This window comes from Charadrius vociferus, unplaced genomic scaffold (genome assembly GCF_000708025.1).
Source record: "Charadrius vociferus isolate BGI_N301 unplaced genomic scaffold, ASM70802v2 scaffold329, whole genome shotgun sequence".
Taxonomy (NCBI): Eukaryota; Metazoa; Chordata; class Aves; order Charadriiformes; family Charadriidae; genus Charadrius; species Charadrius vociferus.
In genome coordinates this window covers 1567992-1589687 of record NW_009649982.1, presented here as the reverse complement: position 1 = coordinate 1589687, position 21696 = coordinate 1567992, and the positions used below count along the sequence as shown (strand labels likewise).

At 43.7% G+C, this 21696-nt stretch overlaps 1 protein-coding gene across 1 annotated transcript in view; it reads right to left on the bottom strand.

The window, feature by feature from the left end:
- Positions 1 to 2447: 2447 nt before the first annotated feature.
- Positions 2448 to 21696, bottom strand: part of TMEM45A (transmembrane protein 45A) — a 26967-nt gene continuing 7718 nt past the window's right edge. Inside the window, exons 2-6 of the mRNA XM_009891627.1 lie at positions 10662 to 10871; positions 8303 to 8515; positions 6642 to 6826; positions 4255 to 4400; positions 2448 to 2852 (exon numbers count right to left, since the gene is read on the bottom strand). Of these exons, the coding sequence (XP_009889929.1) occupies positions 2759 to 2852; positions 4255 to 4400; positions 6642 to 6826; positions 8303 to 8515; positions 10662 to 10851 (828 nt within the window). The 5' untranslated portion in view covers positions 10852 to 10871 and the 3' untranslated portion in view covers positions 2448 to 2758. The remainder of the gene's footprint in view (positions 2853 to 4254; positions 4401 to 6641; positions 6827 to 8302; positions 8516 to 10661; positions 10872 to 21696) is intronic.

Genomic DNA, 21696 nt, shown 5'->3' with positions numbered 1-21696 from the left:
AAATCCCGGCAATTTAGAGACAAGAGTGATGTGGTGTAATGAAGGTAAGATTATAGCTGGGTGTAATGACACACTGCATTTGGCCAGCATATCCCTGCTGCCATTAACAGGCAAGCTCCTCAGCAAAGCCGTGGATCTTCCTTCTGGCTTATGCCAACAGAACATCTGATTTTAATGGAACCACAGTAATGAAACTCAAGTCTTAGATTTGCAGAGCAGAGTAAATAACAATTAATTCAGAGTTTACAGTGAGACCACTGCAAAGCCGAGACACAGAGCTACAAAAATGCCATACCGATACCTAGCTTACAAGAATCTCCTGAGACAGACTTCATTAAAGTTTGCCAAAATCTCCAAGGCCCTTCAGAGAAAGGTACTGAAGAAGAGCAAACAATTAAGAAAAGTGGTGATCATTGGTTATGCATCTGCAGTTTCCCATTTTACATTTCTAAACACAGAAATGTCTGTGAGCCAACTATTCTTGCTTTCCAATGTAGATTCATCTGAATAATCTGATACCTGGTTACAAGTGTCACTTCACGATGCTTGCCAAAGATCTAAAATAATTTTAAAAAATTACCAACTGAAGTCTTCTAAGAAGACATATCAAAGCTCAGCCAGTTTATCATGCTTTTCTTCCTGCTTAGGTTAATCATTTAGTTTAGAGATACAGCACCTTAATATTTGTACAGTATTAAACACAATTTGTCAAGAAAAGCAGTGAAGAAACTTGCATTGTTCCTGCCTATGAGAAGCAAAGTACTTTCTGAAGACCTTCAGAATAAATGACCTCACTGATTTTGGAAAGGCATTGATAAGCCTGACGGTCTAAAATTCAGCATTAACAGCATGTGCAGCTAAGGAAGCTGCTCCTTGAAAAAGAGAAGGTAAAAGGTGGGTCCTAAAAATGAATTGAATGTGTATGTTGCATTGAAGGTGAAATAACTTTAGAAAAAGCATTTAATTTTTTTTCTGAGTCCTGGGATCCGTTTGAGCTACAAACTATTTTATTGCCTATCTTTTTAAGCAATCGGTTTACTGTAATTAATAATTTTATGCTACTCATTTTTCTGGTTTACACTGAAAAAAATCTAGGGGAAACACAAAAGTAGAGGAACCAGATCCTACAGCTGTCATTCATTTGCCAGAGTCCAGCTCTGCATTCCCTTAGGAGCATCTCAAAATATTCAAATAACAGAAGGAACACAGTTCTACAGCACCAATTCCGATCCACCGGTACTATTTGACCAGAATCTGTTGCCCTGCACTAGCCTGTTTCCAAAAATAATTAGAAAACAGTATGTTTAGATGGTGTTCTAAAACAAAGGGCTATTTTCCAGAATGATCACCTTACCACTGGCAGATATATAAAACAGCCCATGGCCACCAGCACACATCCCGGGCTCCAGCCTCAGGAAAGCAGAGCAAATGTGGTGGCACAGCAAGTGCTCCCTCCTGCCCAGCTGCCCCTGCGAGTCTTTCAAAACATGTATTATAGCCAGAGCGACACTTCAAAAGTCCACCCACAGGGCCAGTGTGCTTACACACAACATAATTTTCTGATGTCTTTTGCTGTGTATCAGTTATTTCCCTTTTGATGAGGTTGGAGCACATCCCAAGCAACACCGAGCACTGGGGAGGGCACTCTATTTTTCACTGGATCAAAACTTCGCTTTTACTGGAGAAAATATATACAATTAAAAGAAATTTTCTAAGTCACTCACTGCTGTGGGTAGCCAGGCACGGAGCTACTACGAAGGCAACATCTGCCCTCCCGCAGCTCACCACACAGCACTGCGCAGGCTGTTCGGCACTTGCAGGAGTGACACAGGGAAAAGGATGCAAATCTGTCTTATCCTGCCCACGGATCAGCGTTACCTGCTCCTGACACAGGTGCAGGGTCCAGTTGCATGTTTGCTACGTACCCTGCTGAAATTGCACCAAATTCCACTGAAAGAAAGGAAATAAACTTTGGGAAAGAGACCGGCTTTGTGGCCGGGTGCTGCCCCATTGGACGCTCCTCGGCCTTTCTGGGAAAGAAGTTGCTCCAGGCGCTGTGGGAAAGCAGAGATACTTCACTGCTTTTCAAAGTCAAATGACAGCAAAGAGGCAGGACTATCTAGGCATGAGAATGAATAACTGCAGTGGCTTTTGGTCATCATACCAAACTTGGTAGCATCTCTGCGAGAGTGAACACACTATACACTCTTCAAGAAAAACGCTGAATGGGTTTGCGGTGAGTAGTTCTTCCCATTTAACATAAAGCCACAAGCAGAGACATGAAGATTTTACACAAGACAGCTGCAAGACTCTGAGTTTTTTATCTTGTTCTGCTGTTTTCCAGGTCTGCACAGTTATTTATGCACAGTTACTTGCATGGCAACAAACACACTTATTTGGACACCCTAATTATGGAAACTTAACAGTCCGTTCAGCAGCAGCTGGAAAACATTTTGCTTAGCTTTTAATGAGGCAAACACACAGACTTCATCATGCCACCTCATCCAGTCCTATTCTGTCTAATATTAGTCTGGTTTTCTTTGAAGTATGTGGTAAGCAAGGTACTAGTGCAACTACCACAAACAGATACCAAGCTTACCCTCTGCAAATAAAGATGTAACTGTGTAGACAGTACTCGGTGGATGATATTTGCATAGCAAGTTGTAGTAAAGAATGAATAAGATGGCAAACAAATCTAGAAATGAGGTATCAAACAGCCTAATGGTAGAGCGGATAAACTAGTCAAGCCATATTCATACTAAATTTCATCTTCTGACTCCTGGTCTCGTTCAGATGTTTTCAGTAATCCCATTTCCATGGACTGGGACTGTTTAACCTTTGAACGAACTGCCCTGGAAACAACAAAAAAAAGAGTTGTCAATAGTAACTCAAAGGCTCATCTGGCCATTTTTACATGGTAAAAAACTATTAAACTCTTGCATCTCATCAGTGAATTAAGATGATTGATTTATGAAGACTTGAAGTGGGCCACTGTGGAAGACATCGTAAAGAGGAGATAGTGATTTCCAGCAGAATCTGGTCAGAATTTCACCCCAGGCCTTAATTGTAGATGCCTGTATTTTAGCAGGAGTGACTGCTATACAACACGAGCGTGTACCGTGACATTAGTATGTGCTGCCTTTAACAATACTACCTGTAGGTACTGCTTGTAAGAGCTTGTTCCTATGGCACATCTAAGGCGTACGCTTTAAGCAAACCTCATTGTAAAGTCTAGGAAGTCCAATGTTGTGCAGGTACAAGACCTATAGCTGTGTTCACTGGGAAGAGTGCTATAAAGCTGTGAAGAGCAAGTCTGGCCAACTTCCCCACGGACAGGAACTCTCTGCAGCGTGCCGTGATCAACCTCGTTGGGGCTTGTCTGATGCTGCAGCAGCCGCCATTCCCAGTGTCAGAAGGGATGTAAGCTTGCCGTCACCTTCTCTATAGTTGCCGTCCTTTACACGACAAACCAGTTACCCAGCCTTGAGTGTCAGTGCCTTTTGGACTGAGACCCAAAAAGACACAGTGCATCATCAGCGCAAAGCAAGACTGCAAGAACTGCATGCGGCCAAAACATGATTAAAAGGGGCTATTAGGATGGCAGGGGTAAAGCGAGGGGGTGAGGAATATGTTTAGGACAGTGCAGGCAAAGGCCTGGTAAGGTCCTGTGGGCAGAAGGTGATCACACATGGCAGAATCAGGCTCATTTTTACAACCAAGTTTACTCTGCGGTTGGAATTTTGTCAGAATTAGCACTGGGCGGTGAGGAAAAGGGCTAACTTTAGAAATTAGGGGATGAAACTGGCTAGTGAAAAAGGAATCAGGTCTAATGACAGGAAATTGCTAGCAATGAAACCTGTCCAATAATCTTCAAGGTTAAGTCATGAAGGGTGCTGACTAAGCCACTTGGAATTAGTAGAGATGAGCGCTGCGAGAGAAGATTTAGGGAAATAATGTCTCACCCTCTAACTTTTTATGCTCTTACAAATGTGGAAGACTATCAAAAAGAGCTCGTTTTATGTGAGAAGCATTATGCTGTCAGAGCTCTACTTTATGAATGTTTTTCCCCTTTCTACTGAAGCAATGACTCATATTGTCTTCATTGATTAGCAATATCTATTTTTATTTTACCTCGCAAGACAATTAATTACTTTGTGGAAACCTTTTGTTTTGTCAGTGAAACTTTTCTAAAATAGAGCTCCTGCTAGACTAAATAGACAGGTCTCCAAAGTTTTAGTGTTTCAAGTAACTTACCAGATGACAATTGTGTAATTCACTGCAAGTATAAGAAAAGCAAAGGCATAATGCCAGCAATAGCACATGGTCAGGAACATCATATTAGTATGATCCATCTGATTCCACTCTGGGCTCCCATTTGGAGGATAAAGCACAAAACCGATCTGTAATAAAATGAAAGCTATTTAGCAAACGTCATTTGACGTACATCCTATGCCATATCATGTATTATGCTACCCACCACAAGGCAGACATTTCATTTTCTTGCTGATTATTTCTGTGATTATTATTACAAACGATTTTGCAGTCACACTCAGATGCAATGCATCATTTTACACAGTTTTGTGCAGAAACACCTCTGAAGATGCAGAGCTGGTCCCAGAGACGCCCTGCTCCTGCCTAGCAAATTAAGGAGTCACCCCAACGGAGTCCTGCAGTGATCACAATTATGTACTGTAAGGAAAGGGGCTGATGCTCAGCCACATATGGTCAAAACCACAAGCACATCACCAATCAGCAAACCTGCCCGCCCATTTGCACTGACTCACTTCTTCCCCACAGGAAGGACTTCATTCCCCAATGGGAACGTGTTACATGGTTCAGAAGGTGAATAATAAATTAATAAATAAAGGTGAGCCCTAAGTCTATTTCTTCTGTGTCATCCAGGGAAAAGGTTAGGTTTTGAAACTATTTAAAAAACAGAGCTTTGTCACCCAAGGCTATAAGTTCATGTGAAATACGTAGCTGATTTGTTTATTCAGAGCTGGGAAAGATCAAATTCAGATTCATGCATAAGCTGGGAAACTAGTAAGCCCATGGCTACACAGGGGTCTGCCTTGACAAGCACCGGTCCTCTGTACTGCCTAATACTCCTCAAAGTCACTGCTCAGCAGTTTAGCCGAGAATTTAGAGGCTGGGAAGAGAAGGAGAGGAAGGAGGAGGGGAGGAGTGCATTTTGCATTTCCATGCAGAAAATTCAATGAATGAGGGTGTTGATGATGCAGAAAGAAAGTCCCTTTACCTTTTACAAATTTGTCATGCTGCAGCCAGTGTGTGGTTTTCAGTCACACATACGGTTGAAGTCTGATGTGGGTGTGAAAAAAGCCACACTTAAATCTCTTTTATTTTTAGTTCTTCAATTTTTTACTTTGAAACAAAAAACACATTGTCTTCAGAGCTAAAGAAATAACTTGTTCTAAAATTAGACTAGGCAGACAACAAAGAACAAATGGTTGCATCTAATTCCTCTTACGTAAAGCTTCTTAAATCACCGGAGAAAAGTTTACAAACAAGAAAATAAAACACCAAGTGCTGCAGCACCAGGTTCTTGAGTTCGCGTATAGAAAAATACTGCCGTTTCAGAGGTCTGTCTTCTTGCCAGAGCAAGTATTTAAATATTTAATTTGGTGCTGAGTGTCCAGTTCTCCTAAGGAACAGCAAACGTTTTTATTAATCGTGTCTGGCCAGCATATAAAAAAGGGAAGCCAGTCTAGACATGCCGGAAAGAAAAATCACTGGAGTGACCTCAGTTCTCCACTATAAGACGAAACACACATCGGCACTAGCGCTCCTATTTCTTTGATACAAGATTGCAGCAATTAATTAAATTCTCTGTCTTGTTTGACAGCAGAGAAAGGGCTGCTATCAAATATCTATTAATTGGATAGAATCACAAGTAAGTGAAGGCATGGCAGCTACATTTTTAAGAGTCCTTTTGTGTGAGTCCTTTATATTCCATCCCTGGAATATAAAAGTTTGGGCTGTTACTTCCTCTGCTCTATTTCCCAAACACTGGAAAAGCAGGAGGCTTTACATCACTCAATCTCTTAATGCGAATCGGGAGCTCAAATACCTTTCAAACCTAGGTTGCCACTGCTGAAATGCTTTTTACGAAGTAGAAGGAGGCAACCAACATGAAAAATTATTTGTGCCCTCGTTCCTCTTCACGCAATGTCAATGGGCTCTTTGCCACATCTGTCCAGTACTCCACTGGGCATTTACTCACTGTTCCAGCAGCTGACAGTGGAGATGGGGACTGTCTTCACAAAGAACAGCATATATTGCCGGGCTGTAAAATCACTGCCATTTGGCTGGCGAATTTTGAACAGGATGTTACAGAGATCAGAGGGGATGTTCAATCGCAAGGGAGAGCTCAACAAAACCACCTGAGGTTTTTTATTGATTCAAATAAAAGACACTAGGAGTAAAGTGGCTTCTTCGTCTGTAAAAAAGATATGATAAATACTTTTATCTCTTTAAAGGGACATTAAAAGTGCATTGTTTTCTATGAGTCCTTTGAGGTCTGTGTTTAAAAGGCACATTCTACCACTTGTGAAACATCTGCAAAGGGGTAAATGACAAATTTTGGTGAAGGAAGAAATTTGTAAGGCAGAAAAGTGACCTACCTGCCAGAACCAGCTGCCTTGTAATATGCAGAGGCTTGTGCGGAGCATCTCTAGCACAATACTGCCACGGAAGAAAACTTCCAGAAATATGCAAACAGCAGCTCCAAAGATAGCAAATAGCAATAACTGATGAACATGAACATCCAGCATGGCTCTCCCATGAAGATGGTAGCAAAAGAGAAAACCTGGAATATATGAAGTGATGAGTTTAAGATATTTTCTTCCCTTGTAATCCCCCTGCATCTGCTTTTAGAAAACAGTGAACCTTTAGCGTGTCTCTTTATGCCAATATCACCTTCTCTGTTGAACTGAGAGTCATTTTTTAAGACTACTACCTAGGTACTGTGTACTCAGAATTCACAGAATTCACAGAATTCACAGAATTGTTAGGGTTGGAAGGGACCTCTGGAGATCATCTAGTCCAACCCTCCTGCCAGAGCAGGGTCACCTACAGCACGTTACACAGGACAGCGTCCAGGCGGGTTTTGAATGTCTCCAGAGTGGGAGACTCCACCCCCTCTCTGGGCAGCCTGTTCCAGTGCTCCACTACCCTCAAAGTAAAGAAGTTCCTTCTCATGTTAAGATGGAACTTCCTATGTTCAAGTTTATGCCCATTACCCCTCGTCCTATCACTGGGCGCCACTGAAAAAAGACTGCTCCCATCCCCTTGGCATCCTCCCATTAAGTATTTGTATGTATTAATAAGATCCCCCCTCAATCTTCTTTTCTCTAGACTAAAGAGTCCCAAGTCCCTCAGCCTTTCCTCATAAGAAAGGTGCTCCAGTCCCCTAATCATCTTTGTTGCCCTTTGCTGGACCCTCTCCAGCAGTTCCCTGTCTTTCTTGAACTGGGGAGCCCAGAACTGGACGCAGTACTCCAGATGCGGTCTCACCAGGGCAGAGTAGAGGGGGAGGATGACCTCCCTCGACCTGCTGGCCACACTCTTCTTGATGCACCCCAGGATGCCATTCGCCTTCTTGGCCGCCAGGGCACATTGCTGGCTCATGGTCATCCTGTTGTCCACCAGGACTCCCAGGTCCCTCTCCCCAGAGCTGCTCTCCAGGAGGTCAGCCCCCAACCTGTACTGAACTCTTGAGCTCAGAGCAGGAAATTGCATGGGAAGCTGCAGCTCTGTCAGCTTTGGTTTAAAACATGTTAACCAAAAGTCTCATTCATCTGTCTCTGCAGTGTAGCATGAGGGGTGCTATGAGATATACTGTACATACAGAAAAAATAAATTGAGTGTGTCTCCAGTGCAATTCCAACATGCAATTGCTGTGCCAGTAAATGCACTCACACGGGCTTTAGCTAACAGGTTGCATACCATGTCAGTACATACATTGAAGCACCTGCCCGAACTACTGAGCACTTACCCAAAACAGGCCTGTGCTGCTACGTTCATAGCATTTCTGTTGCTATCTGAGCCAGTTAGGAAAGCACAGGTACCTCCCTACAATGTGTGATTGTGCTCTGGGCTGCAGTGCAGCCAAACCCTCAGCATTTTAAGGAGGGCCACGACTGATCTTTTTTAAGCATTTCAGGGAGTTAAACACCCAGCTCCCGTAGGCTCAGGCTCTAAGGATGATTTGAGATTCCCAGACCAAAGACTGATATCCCTCTGCAAGTTTCACAGGCAGCCCTGCAGGGAGAGGTAAACTGACCTTCAATAAACACCGCTAAGGAAAGCATCATCCTGTCCATGGCCACTGGCAATGCGTTGGTCCCATGAGCCACGATGTCAACCAACCCTGAAATGCCATAGAAGAGGTACATGGTGGCATGCTGCCAGTTCATCAAATGATCCCAGTGCTTTTCCTCGTAATTATACAACTTCAGATGAGGTCCATCAGGAACAAACTGCTCAGCCACCATTCCTGCGCATGAAATAAGAAGTATAACTATTTGTCCTGGTGCTTAAGGTATAGACTGACAATAAAACAATAGAGGCAACAATATATCCCCACATGGTATAACGCCAGTCAATTTGGGGTTTAGTCTGGCTGCCTGAGGATTGCTCTGAGTGATTGCTATGTTTTGCTCCCTTCTGCCCAGTTCAGCCGTTCCCAATAAAATTTTTAACATGTTGTCCAAATTCAAGCGAAAATACACAGAGGCCTCAAAGATATTAATCTTATATAAATTTTCAAGAAAACCAGTAGTGGGCGGAGGAGAGATGAAATAAGTTTCTTTGCTGAGGGAAAGACCACAGAGTGAGCTCAAGCATATATTAAGCATCACATAATCCAGAGAGAAGAAAGCCAGAGGAAACCAGGCTTCAGCTCCACTCCTGGTGGGACTATTTGCATCTTGCAGTTTCCAGCAGTGAAAATGGAGACAGCTATTCTGTGCTGCTTTTTTTCAAAAAACAATTGCTATTGTAGTAGTCCTCTGACTGAATTTTTCTGCTGCCTTCCCAGTGGTTCAAACATGAGTATAACACATGCTGAAGGCCCCAAAAGAAAGATTTACCATTTCAGTCCCCTGCAATATGCAGGATGGCAGAGTTCAGACTTTTAATTCAAAGGGGATTTTTCCTATAAAGCCATAAAAGGAAATCCCTCCACCGTGCAGAGTTATTAAAGGTCCCATGAGAATGTATATGGAGTTAATATTTCAATTGCTGCTCCCTTACCTTGGCCCCTCGGTGTCTTGCTAACTAGCTGCAGTACTCCAGCAAGGGAAAAGCTGCTTTTAGATATTTTATATGGTCAATGAAGTTTGGGAAGGGTTTAAAATATGTTGTGCTTTTGAAACATTAATCATGTTATTCATAAAGGGTAGGCCAGCATCCGGCTGTATAAGTAGATATGCTGCAGACCAAATGCAGTGTTTTTCCATCTTTTTTGGTGGAAAAGGTTTTGCTCCTTTTGCTGCTTTTACTGTTTGTCCTTGCCAGGCTTTCTTGTACACATTTTTGACTGGAACTGAAATTACCATGAGTTAAAATAATACCTTGTTGTTTTAGGTCGAAAATAAAAATGCTAAATGAGTGTTTTAGCAGCCCAAATACCTCTAGACACTGATGGAGATTTGTAGGAAAGATGTCCCCACTCACACCAAAAAATGAATGCTATTATTTAGGTTTTGATAATTTTTTAAGGCACATCAAAGTATACGCTGTACACACAAACATCATGCCAGTGCCGATGTATCTTAACTGATACAAATCCCAGGGAGGAAGGAAAAGCAAGAACAAGATTTTGGCACAGCCTGCCCCTTGCTTAGAAACCAGGCAGCTCCGAGTATCTAAAAAAGAGTAGATAGATAGAATCTAAAAATACTAAAAATTGACATCCTTTCTGACTTGAGAGCCACATGAGCTGAGCTCCTCAGGTCCCCTGTTATTTAGCTTACTTATGCTATAAAGGTAAATTGCTAACATACAGCCTGCTGGAACGTAAACACGAACTAGGCACTTCCAGTTGGCTGCACAGCTCACTAAACCATCCCGGTGTGTTTGTACCCAGGCCAGTCCACAACAGAAGGAGAAACAGCCCTCCCCTCCCTCCCTATTCCAACAGTCCTGCAGCAATAAGATCTGGAGTTCAGTCTGACGTTGTAAATATTTTCACTTTTGAACGAAGAAGCACCTGCATGTACATATTTACATACAATAACTCAGTGGAGACTACTGACATCTCAGATAGCCGGATTCGAAATAGAAAAGCAATGGCCCCGCAGTCAGGTGCTCCCAGTCTGCATGTGAGAGCCGCTTGCCTAAATACCTTATCTCCCTCCCTAAAGTAGCGAACAGCGCATGAACACTCAGATGGACCTGCTGTGAAGTAGTCAGGAGACCTTAAAGAAGATCCAGAATAGCACTATGGACAGAAACCATGTTATACTTACAACTATGCAATTAAGAGCAGTAGCCCCACTTGTTCTTAGATTCATGGTGTTCAAAGGACAAAATACCAAAGCACAATGAGATATGTTTTGTCAGATGGCAACTTTTTTTAAAATAAAAAGTGTTAAAAGGCACAGCCTTTTTGTTGTCTGCCCCAAGTCCACCTCACTTACCAATCAGGGCAAAGACAGCTTTGATGATCCCTTCAACAAACTCCAGGCGCTGAAATCCTGCCCTGGAACCAAGGTAGCAAGCATTCTTGTTTTTTCGACAGGCGTACTTCAGTGGATACTTCACTGACCACCACAAGCCAAAAAGAAGGAAAAAGCTTCCAGGGAGAGCGTGCCCTTTGAAATTGCCCATGGTTTTATGCTAGGCGATACCTGAAGGTGAAACAAATGCAGATCAATTACAGGAAAAGGAGAATTCTGTGCACTATAATTTTAAATTATCTCCTTGCATAGAACAAATGGATGTCACCAAATTTAGTATTCACACTTCATTTCAAAATAATTTTGGGTAATTATCTTGCCTGGCTGTTCAAAACGGCCAGCCAGTCTCCCCAGTTTCATAGCTTTGCGGAACAAGAGTAAGAGACCCAACTGCAAAGCAGTTGACCTGAAATGCAGAGCTGGCAGTTGGCAGGGTTTGGTTCTTTCACCTTTAGAGAGAGTTTTGTCTTTCTTCACTCCACAAACGGAAATCAAGACAATACTCAACTGAAGGAAAAATGGATTGTATACAGATCCAATGGGCAACTATTCACTAATAAATTGTATTTTCTGTTTCAATCCAGATGTCTTATTATGATTTACAAACATCAAGTCACACTCAATAGCTGAATTATGCACCCACAGTTGGATACATATTATTAAGTACATCAAGTGCACTGAGTGATAAGGTTATTAGTTTGTCAGTGTTATATAGTCATTTAAAAGCAGTGCCATTAATAGAACCTAGTAATTCTGGTCATCATCCCAACTTTTAGGAGAGTTAACTTAGCTTCAATAGCTTCTTCATTAAAGTGATATTCTAACATTAAGTTGCAATTTTTCTTTAAGTTATTATAAACTGAGTTGTTGTGCATCGTGACCCAAAGTCATACTAAATCTTTGCACAGGCAACAATCAAGAATAACAACTTTAGAAGCACTGGCAATCTGTACTTTCTGTTATTGTTGTTGCTGACTTAAAAATCCAATTACCACACTACACCGGAGCCGCCTGGTTACGAATAGAACACGGAGGCTCTGGTATATTTTTCTTTTCAGTAAGTATTTCCTATGGTCAGCTCTGCATAAGTTTTAAACTGTGGCTTGTGGGCCATGGAGTACTTGCAGATGGTTCACGTAATGCTGTCCAGTCACGTAGCGTAAGCCCTCTCTTATTTCTGGAGGCTAAACTCCACTGGAAGCATTAATATTTTTTTAATTTTTTTTTTTTTAAGAAGAGAAACTTTTCCATGTGCACAGGTCCTGAAGCTGCCATAAGAGTATTACCCAACTGCATGAGGAGAAGTGACCTATATAGCCACAAAGGAGAAGAAAATAAATACGACTGTTCATGTGTAGCATGAGGCAGGCTGTGACTTAAACACGGGCGCTGAAGAGCATCCTGCCGCCACTCTGCATCCCCTCCTCTTCCAGAGCTGATTTCTTCCCCCTGTGCGGGCTGCAGAAGGGGAGTAATGAGCTTTAAAAGCTTTCACTGGATAAAACTCCCCTTAGCTAATTTTGAGGGAAGTATTACTTAAGAAAAGGGAAACATGTTGCTGGTTGCCCAAGCAAGCCCATTTCCGAATGTGTCCTCACAGGTATCGCCCGTGCTGGCATCTGTGTATGGAAGCCTGGAAGGAAAGCCTGCCGAGATGGCTGCACCAAGCCCGGGGAAGGCTCCTGGGGAAGCAGCCCCTGCCAGCCGTGGGGCAGCCAACGGGGGAATGAGGGACGTGTTTACATATTCTTATGAAACGTAAAGGACTCTGTTTTGGATTTCTGCTGTGTGAGGAAGGGCTCCTGCGTGCCTCTTGTCTCCAGTCAAGAAGAAAAGCAAGGGTGCCATGCCCGGAGCTGTTGTGGGGGGCTTTGCCTCGCCTGGTGGCCGGCCGCTCAGATGAGAGCAGAAAAAGCCATGAAGAGGAGCGAGCGGTGGCAGACCCAGCAGGCAGCTCTCAGCACAGGCACCCCAGCCACCAGGGTGGTGATGTCCACCTCCACCGCCGCTCACAAAATGCTGAATTAAGCTCTAAACCTCCATGGGGCTGAGCATGCGTTAGTGGTTCCAAAACAACCTGCCTGTGAGCATCTCAGATCCCGGCCCAGAGTGGGCTGGGCAGGGCAGGAGGAAGAGGCGGCAGCCAAGGGTCGAAGGGTCAGGAGAGCCTGCCTCTGCCTCCTCTGTCTCCTCCATCACCCTTAAAGTCCTGCTGGGTTGATGCCTGTGTGTTTTATTTGCAGTTGGAGAAAGCATTGCTCACTCTCGAGCAGCCTACAGCGCAGTTGGGCTCTCAGTGGTGTGGATGGGGGGGGCCCATCCCCACAGGTTAGACCCAGCCCCCTTGGTTTCGCAGAAGAGGTACCTCATTTCACGACATCTTTAATTCAAAGAATCCAACCAGCTTGTGCATCACTGCCAGTACTCAGTGCGCCATCGTTTGCCCAAAAAAAGAGCAGTACTAACAGGAGCTGAAGTTTTAGACAGTAGCCTAAACTTTGCTTTAAACTTTGAAATACTTCTTTTGATTTGACAGCCTTAATTTCTGGTTCTCCGAAAACTTTCTGGCCTGAAAGGTATTGCTGTCTTTTCAGACAGGTTGCTTTTTTTCCTTCTTTGAATGAAAGGAAGAGGGGAGGAGTGGGGAGTGGCCTTTCCTCACCGTATGTCTGATCTCACTGAACACCATTCATTAGAAAGACTTTATTCATTAGATATTTTATTATTCACCACAGGTACGTAGCACTCCAAATGGAAAGATTTAGCCTGTACCCCACATCAAAGGGAGACACTGGATTAAAAAGGTAAATTAAAGCTATGAAAAGCCTCCCTCTAGGAGAGTACAGCTGCAGTAAGAGTCAAATGAAGAACAGTGTGTTAATGTCATTTGTAGTGCACAGTATACAAAACTTCAAAAGTAATTCTCAATCTGTAAATTCACACCTGGGTTATCTAGAGCTCTAATGACTGCAGGATCTTTCTGCCCTAAATCTGGGTAATACATCAAGATACTCAGTTTAAAACTACTTTTTGCCTTTCAAAACAAAGGAAAAGAAGAAAAGGGAAAGACTGATACTGCTGCATATCCAATATAAGCAAAACAGAAGAACTTACTTTTTGCTATAAGCAATACAATCATGTATTATTAGCTTTAGAGAGTGTAAACTTCAGTTTGAGTTCATCCAAAGATGTTGGGGATTATTTGTAGGATTTCTTTAGAAAGAGAGACGTCAGATCTGCCAGGCAGCTGCTGTGTCAGACCTTGGGGACGCTGAATCTCAGCATAGTTGGCTTCAGAAAGGAGTTACGTGACTTATACTTTAAATCCTTAGTAAACTTCAAACATCATGACAGACCTCTCTTTAAACTGATCAAACTTCCCTATTCATCAAATTTCTCTTGTCAGGCATGAGAGTTGATTTCGGTGAGGCTAGAAGTCAACTGCCACCACCCACAGTCTTGATGTGACTGAGGAGTTTTGCCTGCTAGTAAACCAGGTGATATGTCATGGTCTGGGGGCTCAGCATGACACTGAGGACACGGCGAGGACAAGCGGAGCCTCCCCTGCAGGAAGATCACTGCAGGGTCAGGGTGTGCACCTGGGAGGTGTGAGGCAGGGGTGCAGCAGGAGGTGGAAGGAGAGGAGAGGATGACAGGCTGCCGCCTTTCCGCACTGCGCTTTGGCGCTGTGCGGCCCAGGACAAAGCAACACCTGCCAGCTCTTCTACACAGCTTGGGAGCCAGCCAGTTTTGATACCTCAGGTGCTATTTGTTGGATGAAGATGGCATCAGCGTGTTATGACAATACTTTGGCATCAAAAATTCCTTGCTGCCCACCATCTTCCTTAGGGCACATCATCCGCCAGAGATGCAAGCAGAGCTGCCCCGTATCTGGGTGCCAAGAGGTCTGGGTTTGGCCATGCGGGGTCTACCCACGCTCCCTCCAAAGCCACCCAGTCACACCAAGTGCTGCATGCGTACCTGCAGCTGGTGACCTCCTTGCACAACCTCAACCTTGTCCAAATCCTGTTCCTAACCCCACCAGGCAAAGCCAATGGTGCCGGTGCCTACAAGAGGCATGCAGATGGCCGGCATCACCCGGCCACAGCTTTTGCCATGGATGACTGGGTTTGGCTTTCCAGCGACAGCACACATACTTCCTGACCACGGCTGATCCGTTACCTGTTACCTGCTGTGTGGACCCCTCAGGATACCTGCAGGCTCACTCAGCTTTTTTCGTGTCTCTATCCTGGAACTTCACCACCCAGGACCCTTCCACCACCATCAGCCACGGGGCCACAGCAGCCAGGGCACCAGCGAAGCAAATTTCGGACTCTGGCAAAGCAAATTTTGAACTCTACCTGGGGGAAGCTCCCTCTCTGCTGACTGGCAGGGCTTCCACCCTGAGGAGGGTGTCCAGGATCCAGCAGACAAGAGGCATGCTCCAGCCCAGATTTGGGCTTTCCACAGCAAATACTCCTCAAAACCCCGCTCTCGGGACGGTGTGGGGCACACCAGCAGAGGAGGCTGCTGTCAGGGATCAAGGGTACCCATGGGCCTTAATTGCCCCAACCAGCCTCACTCAGGCACCCCACCCCGGCACCCCCACCCGGGGGGTCAGGTGGGAAAGGAGGGGAAGAACAAATGCAGTTTCCAAGTGAACATTCAAGAAAAGGTGTGCCTTTTTGAGGGTATTAAAAGCTGCCTTTTTACCCTGAAAATTATCTCACCCTGGCAGAAGAATGAAAGGCGGGTAAGAAACAGACTTACATGATTGATTTAAACATTTCCTAACCTTTTCAGGACGGAATCTTTCATAACGTTTACTGTTTTGATTCCTGATTTCTTGAGCCTGCCTAAGTGGGGACCAGGGCAAGTCTTGCAAGCGGTATGGAGAAACAAGCTGTACCACCTGCTTACTCAGACAGCTTCTCACTCACTTCTTGAAGAATTAGATTAGTTTCCCTTTTTTTCCCTTCTCCCTTTAAAAAAAAAAAAAAAAAAAAAAGACAGGGGCTTGGGCAGTGTAACCTGTACTGGACGGGGACACAAGCGGTAGCTGAGGCAGAGCCAGCCCTGCAGCGAGAGTGTCCCTTCCCTGCACATGCTCCTGCCACAGCAGCATGCCTTGTGATTTCCTGTGTTTATCAAGCCCTGGAGGATGTTAAAGAGGACAGTCAACCAGAACATGGCACTTTTTTTCCCCCAGAAATGAGACAAGTTATGAGGCCACAAACTCACTCTGCTGCAACAGAGCCATAGGATAACAGAAGTTAAAACTGAAGATTAAACACCAGCAAAGTTACTGCAACGGTAAAAACAAAGTGTTATTTTTCTCCCATATGCTAGATTAGGAAACAATGATGTGGAGTTTATAATATTTGATACAAAATGGGTTTTTTTATCAGTAACAGCTGCAGGAATTGATCATGATGTCAGTAAGAATAATGCACCCAGATAAGAGGAGGAAATAACACATTTGTAGACACTTTCTAATCATTGCATAAGTTGTGATCATACAGCTTCTACCAAAAACTGGAATCCAGCAAAACTCTATGCATCTAAGACAAAGAAAATCACTGACAAGTTTACTTTACTACCAAAGTTTCCTACTTGCACTTAAAGGTGTATTCACGATACAAGTGCCTTTGATAAAATGCAGCCATTAAATTGTAAACGTCACGGAGAGCCACGCTGATCTGAAAAACAATGTCTGCTGTAATTACTTTGTTCACTGATTGCAATGCCGATTTCATGTCATGACTAAAAGCATTTCAGCAACTACTGCCCCACATTTTCAGATGAGATCACTGCTCTGATGTTAAGGAAATAGTTGGCACTTATAGCTCCTTCAGAATTAAACTGGAACTAAGTATCACGTATCCTAATGAAAGTGGGACTCAAGATTTCTTGAAATACAAAAAAAAATTACAGTACAGCCTTGGGTCCAAAGAGAAGAGGTGTCATGAATAGGCATCTCTGAAGCCTGTAAGAGAAGAATTCACTCCTTGTTAAAATCGGCAGGCCTACAAGACCGGGATGAAGAATAAAAATGCGTAATAGCTAATGACCAGAAATCTATGTATTGGCTTTAGAAAGGAGGGACTCCAAGACACCATCTCTCATAGTGCTGTTGGGGCCTGCAACCTTAACTAGTCTATTTTTTCAGTGCCTTCCGTCTGCCAACAACTCCTCCTTCCCAGATACTTGTCCTACTCAGCCCTGCAAGTGCTCCTCACTGTGTTTTTTCATCTCTCGTGACCCTCAGTTTTTTGGCTTTCTTTTCCCTTTCTCTGTGCATCTGCTAACTCTGTTTCTGCTCCCATATTGGAGCAGGCCATCTCCAGGGGTTATCCAGGGACAACAAATACTTCCTAATAATCTTACCATTGGCTCTTGATATCAGCGCAGCTGCTAGTCTGTGGATATGAAATTTTTAGTTCCCCAGGACTGCCAATTTGGACCCTTTTATTTGTACCAACACAAATTCAAAAACCACACACACACACACAAAATTAAATTTTGTAATTGCATGGGATACGTAAGAGTCATTTTTTCCTATGAAAGATTCATAGTTTCTTTATTGGCCATAAAACCTGGTATTTCCTAGCACTGCCTGAAATAAAGGGTAAAATAGCATGGGTATGTGAGCAAACTATTGCAGGTATGAGAACGCGACCTCCTGTGGGAGTATGTTTGGCTTCAGCCACTGCAGCCGCTTCCCTACCCGCAGGATCCTGGCAGTTGTCGCTGCCTCCTGTGGGGTGACCTTCCATCTGTCCCCTCTGCAGAGCGGCAGTTGCCTTCCCCACAGAGGGTCACAGCAGACTGCTGCCCTCAAAGCCAGATGCTGCAGGTGCACAGCTCCTCCCAACCCAGCAGATTTGGGCAGGTTTTTGATTGCGTGCGGCAGCGGCTGAGCGCTGCCGGACAGACGGCATGGTGGAAGGACGTGCTGCGACATCCCACTGCTGTGCTGTGGGAGCTCCTCGCTGACATCTGAGACTGGCTCCCCCTTCCAGTCCACCTGGCGCTGGGCTCAGCTAGAGCTCCTATTGCTTCCTGATTTTAACCTGAATTGTACCAGCTAGCGAAATTCCTATACGCCCTCTCTTTTTAAAGTCAATTCCTCTTACTGTCTTTAACACAACCCAAGTGACTTCAACGAACAACCTCTGCAGGGCCCTAGCTATCCCTGAAGGCCCACGATCAAGCAGAGGTCACCCCACCAGTAAGAAGATTGCTCCCTGGGTACCCTACCAAAACCAGTTTTGTAGGGTATAATCCCTGACCATTCCCTGTAGTTCTAGGTGTGCTCACCTACACGTTCTCCGCTTCCTGACAGACATGGTAGGAAAATGTCAAGTCAGCAAAGTTTGTTATATCAACTGATGATTTATTGCTCAAAGGACAGGTCTGGAGCAGAAATGAAATAAAATATGATTTGGTTTCTGTTAGCATCGCTTTTAAGGACCTCCCTTTATGGTGTCTTCACAATACAGTAAGGGCTTCGGTGGAAGGATCTAGTAAGACAGCAAAGCTGACAGGACCACTGGACTATGACAAATATTTGTAATAAATACTAATGACTACCTGGGCTGTGACAAACCCTGCATTTGACACTTACAGAGCACTTCACAGATTGTTGGAAGTTGCTGCAATTGTTATTTATGTTTCCAAATACTTCTTGAAGACCAGAAGACACAGCCAAAAAAAAGGGTGTTTACTGAGAAAACTAAATGTTTGAGTGGTCTAAAATGCTATTTTCTGCCTGCAAGAAAGCCAGTTCTGAAAGAGAAAAGTGAGGAATTCTGTTCTTGGAGAAGGACAGATCTTCACATATGGAAGACAGGGCTTGCTGACCTCAATATGCTTTATAATTTTTTGGTTGCAAGTGTTGTTCCCTTACTGTGGCTACCAGTGACTGTGCAGAAAAGGCCTTTAGATTTCTCTTCATTATGTACAGCAACAGATATTGGGGTGACTGAGGTCTCTGAATGGGAAATTTGAATATTACAAAGAAGATCCTGTTCTAAAGAATCACCAAACACTAACAAAATATGGTAAGCAGAAGTGTCATCTTTCATCTTAAGGATAGTCTCAAGTCAATAAAAAGGGGAAGGGAGCTCAGCTCAACAAATGCAAGAGTGTTAATAAGTCCCTCTTGGTGTTCATAGGAAGGAATCTATTTTCTTACCAAAAATTTACAAACCAGCTCAGTTAGCCCATGTGATGCTCATCAGCAACAAGCAGATGACACCTGTAAGAGATGAATTTCTTCTGTCCCCCGGCTAGGGAGGAGACTGGAAACCAGGGGCATGTGCCCAGAATATTGTCTGCTAGTGAGACACTGTGCTGCATTTTGCTGTCTCCTCCTGTTGAGATGCAGACTCTTCCTCTTGAATTTCTGCTTTCTGAAGTTGTTTGATTATGTGATTCTTAACCTTCAGCCATCCTGTCTTTCTGTGGAGTACAGTTAGGTAGTGTGAGATGGCAAAATGATTCAAAGTAAATGTTTAAATCTCACAGATCTGGATGTTGTAACGAATGATACTTGAGTGTTTAGGGCTTGCAACATTGTGTTGTGATAAGACGGAAAAAAAAAATCTAAAAAGCTTTCTTGTGGGTAATTTCCATAAAGCTATGCAACTGAGAAGAAGGTGGGATTTGCACCTAGAGCTTTGCCTTGACTGACTTGCCTTTGTACTTGGAAGCTTTCTCTGCAAGTCTTGTCTGTCGAGATCAGGGTGCTTGGTGTACTGCTTGTCACAAGGGTGACCAAGTGCACTGCTTCTACCAACTATTGCTGAGGGGAAACACACTCTCAACAACAGAGATGTGTGAGTCAGAAAAGAAAGAGAAACATTAATGGACAAATGGGAGCGTTGGCAGTCTGTAACGTTGATAATAGCTGGGACAAATGGCTGGCTGAGTTAGCCCAGCTAGAATAATCAAAATGCATCAGAGAAACAGGTATAGTTCCTCTTTACTGGACCACCTTGTACTCACGAAATGGGAATCGGCTAGTGCTAATGCAACATTAGCAGAAACAAATAATAATTAGCAGTTCTCCGTAATTCAAGGCTGCAATAGCAGTGGCTTCAGTTCCTGGTGCCCTCCAGACAACAGAATTAATGGAGGGAGCAAGGGTAACGCTATGGAGTAGGAGCTCAGTAATTCAATCAGACCAGCAGCCGCAGCAAGGGACTTTATCATCTTCCAAAACCACTGGTGTTACAGATGCTGCACTCTGTATCTGAGAAATGCCTCAAGTGCAAGGTCATGTGGAGCAAGTTTCACGAATTTTGCTAAGATAGCATTAAAATGTTATAGCAAGCCCTAATTTAGGCATAAATTGATTAGAAGTCTCCTTTTTATCTTCTGAAGCAAAAAGCAGTGCCAGAACTCAAGGTCTGGCTCATGCTGCACCGTAAAACTGGAGTGCCACACTGGAGTGCCACTCTACTAAAAACTAAGATATTTAAAAAACAGTGTTTAATTATTTATAAATCTCTGGGTTTAGGAACTTGCCTTGCTCACAGCTAGGAAGAGACGATCAAAAGGACCACTGCAGCCACTGCAAGTGAGCGTGAGCATGTTTGGTCACATCTAAGAAATTTAGTAGGAGCCAGTTGACTGAGGTTTGACACTGAGGAGCCTTAACTCATGTACGTCTTCGGACAAGAGGCCCGTTTTTGTGCTGCTGCACTGGCCGTTTGCAGTACTGAGTAAAATGATATTTCCAGGCAGATTTGGTGTGCAAGAAAAGAGTAAACAGAGAGCAGTTTGTCTAAACACAGGCATAATTATTCAAGCCACTCCTCAAGGTTCATTTGACTTCTCTGCCCCAGCAGTTATTTCTACCTACACTCTCCGTAACTGAGAGAAATCGGCATGGTTTGCCCAACTCATTTGTAAAGAAAAAAATACAGGAAAAATCCACATAAGCAACCCTGAGAAGACATCTGAGCAAACTTTGGAAAGGTAACTTCAATGATGATTTTGCATCTAAAATAGATATTGAATACATTTCTCTTACTTGTGGTGACTTATGGCACAACGTATGCCATAATTTAAAGAGGTCTACAATAATATAAGGTGATGCAAACAAAGTTATACATACTGGAGAAATCACAAGTCCTAGGTATGTAAATGCATAGTAATCATCATATATGCAGTTTAAAAGTGAAAAAGCATAAATACTTAGTTTTGAAGTACTTTTATGTTTCAGTTCCTAAGCTCTGAAATGTCAAAAAGCCACTTATCAGAAAGATAATTAATGGTTTGATGCCATGTCAAGTACTAAGCATTATTGGGAGAGAAGAATATGATTTATCACAGAAAAATTGAAACAAAATGGAACATATGCAGGTACTATAAGTGTTTTTACAAGGTTTATTCTATTTTGAAATAGAATAGAGAGGCTGGAATAATCTAATTTTAGGGTTTCTCTCATATAGCATGGCTACATTTAAATTCTCTTGATTTTGCCTGGAAATTCAAGTTTGAACGTACATCTCCATTTGAGACATCCAAAGAAGAGAGAGGAAAAAACACCAGGCGAGGAACTTAATAAAACTATAGTGAATGTTTTATTCCCATCCCTAACACTTAATACCCCTTTCTTTAACGATCCGGAGCCACTGCTGCAAAAACTCTTGTACCTGGGGGTAAAACAATGCGGACGCCCTGCAGGGGCTATTTTAACACCAGCAATCTTTTCACAAAGCTATTTCTGATGTAAAAGTCCCGTCCGCGCTTTTTCACCTCTGGAGTTCCATCCCCCATGGACCGAGTTAAAGCAAACATGGAGTAACTGTTGTCCTTTCACCCGGGAATATTAACACCCCCCAATCTCCCCATACCCCCCCCCAGCCCTGCCTTCATCCCGCTTTGCGCGGGGGAGACCCCCAGCCTTTCCCGACCCCCCGAGGCAACCGGGCTGTCCTTACCTCCGCCGCCCCGCTCCCTCGCCGCCTCTTCCTCCGCCTCCCCC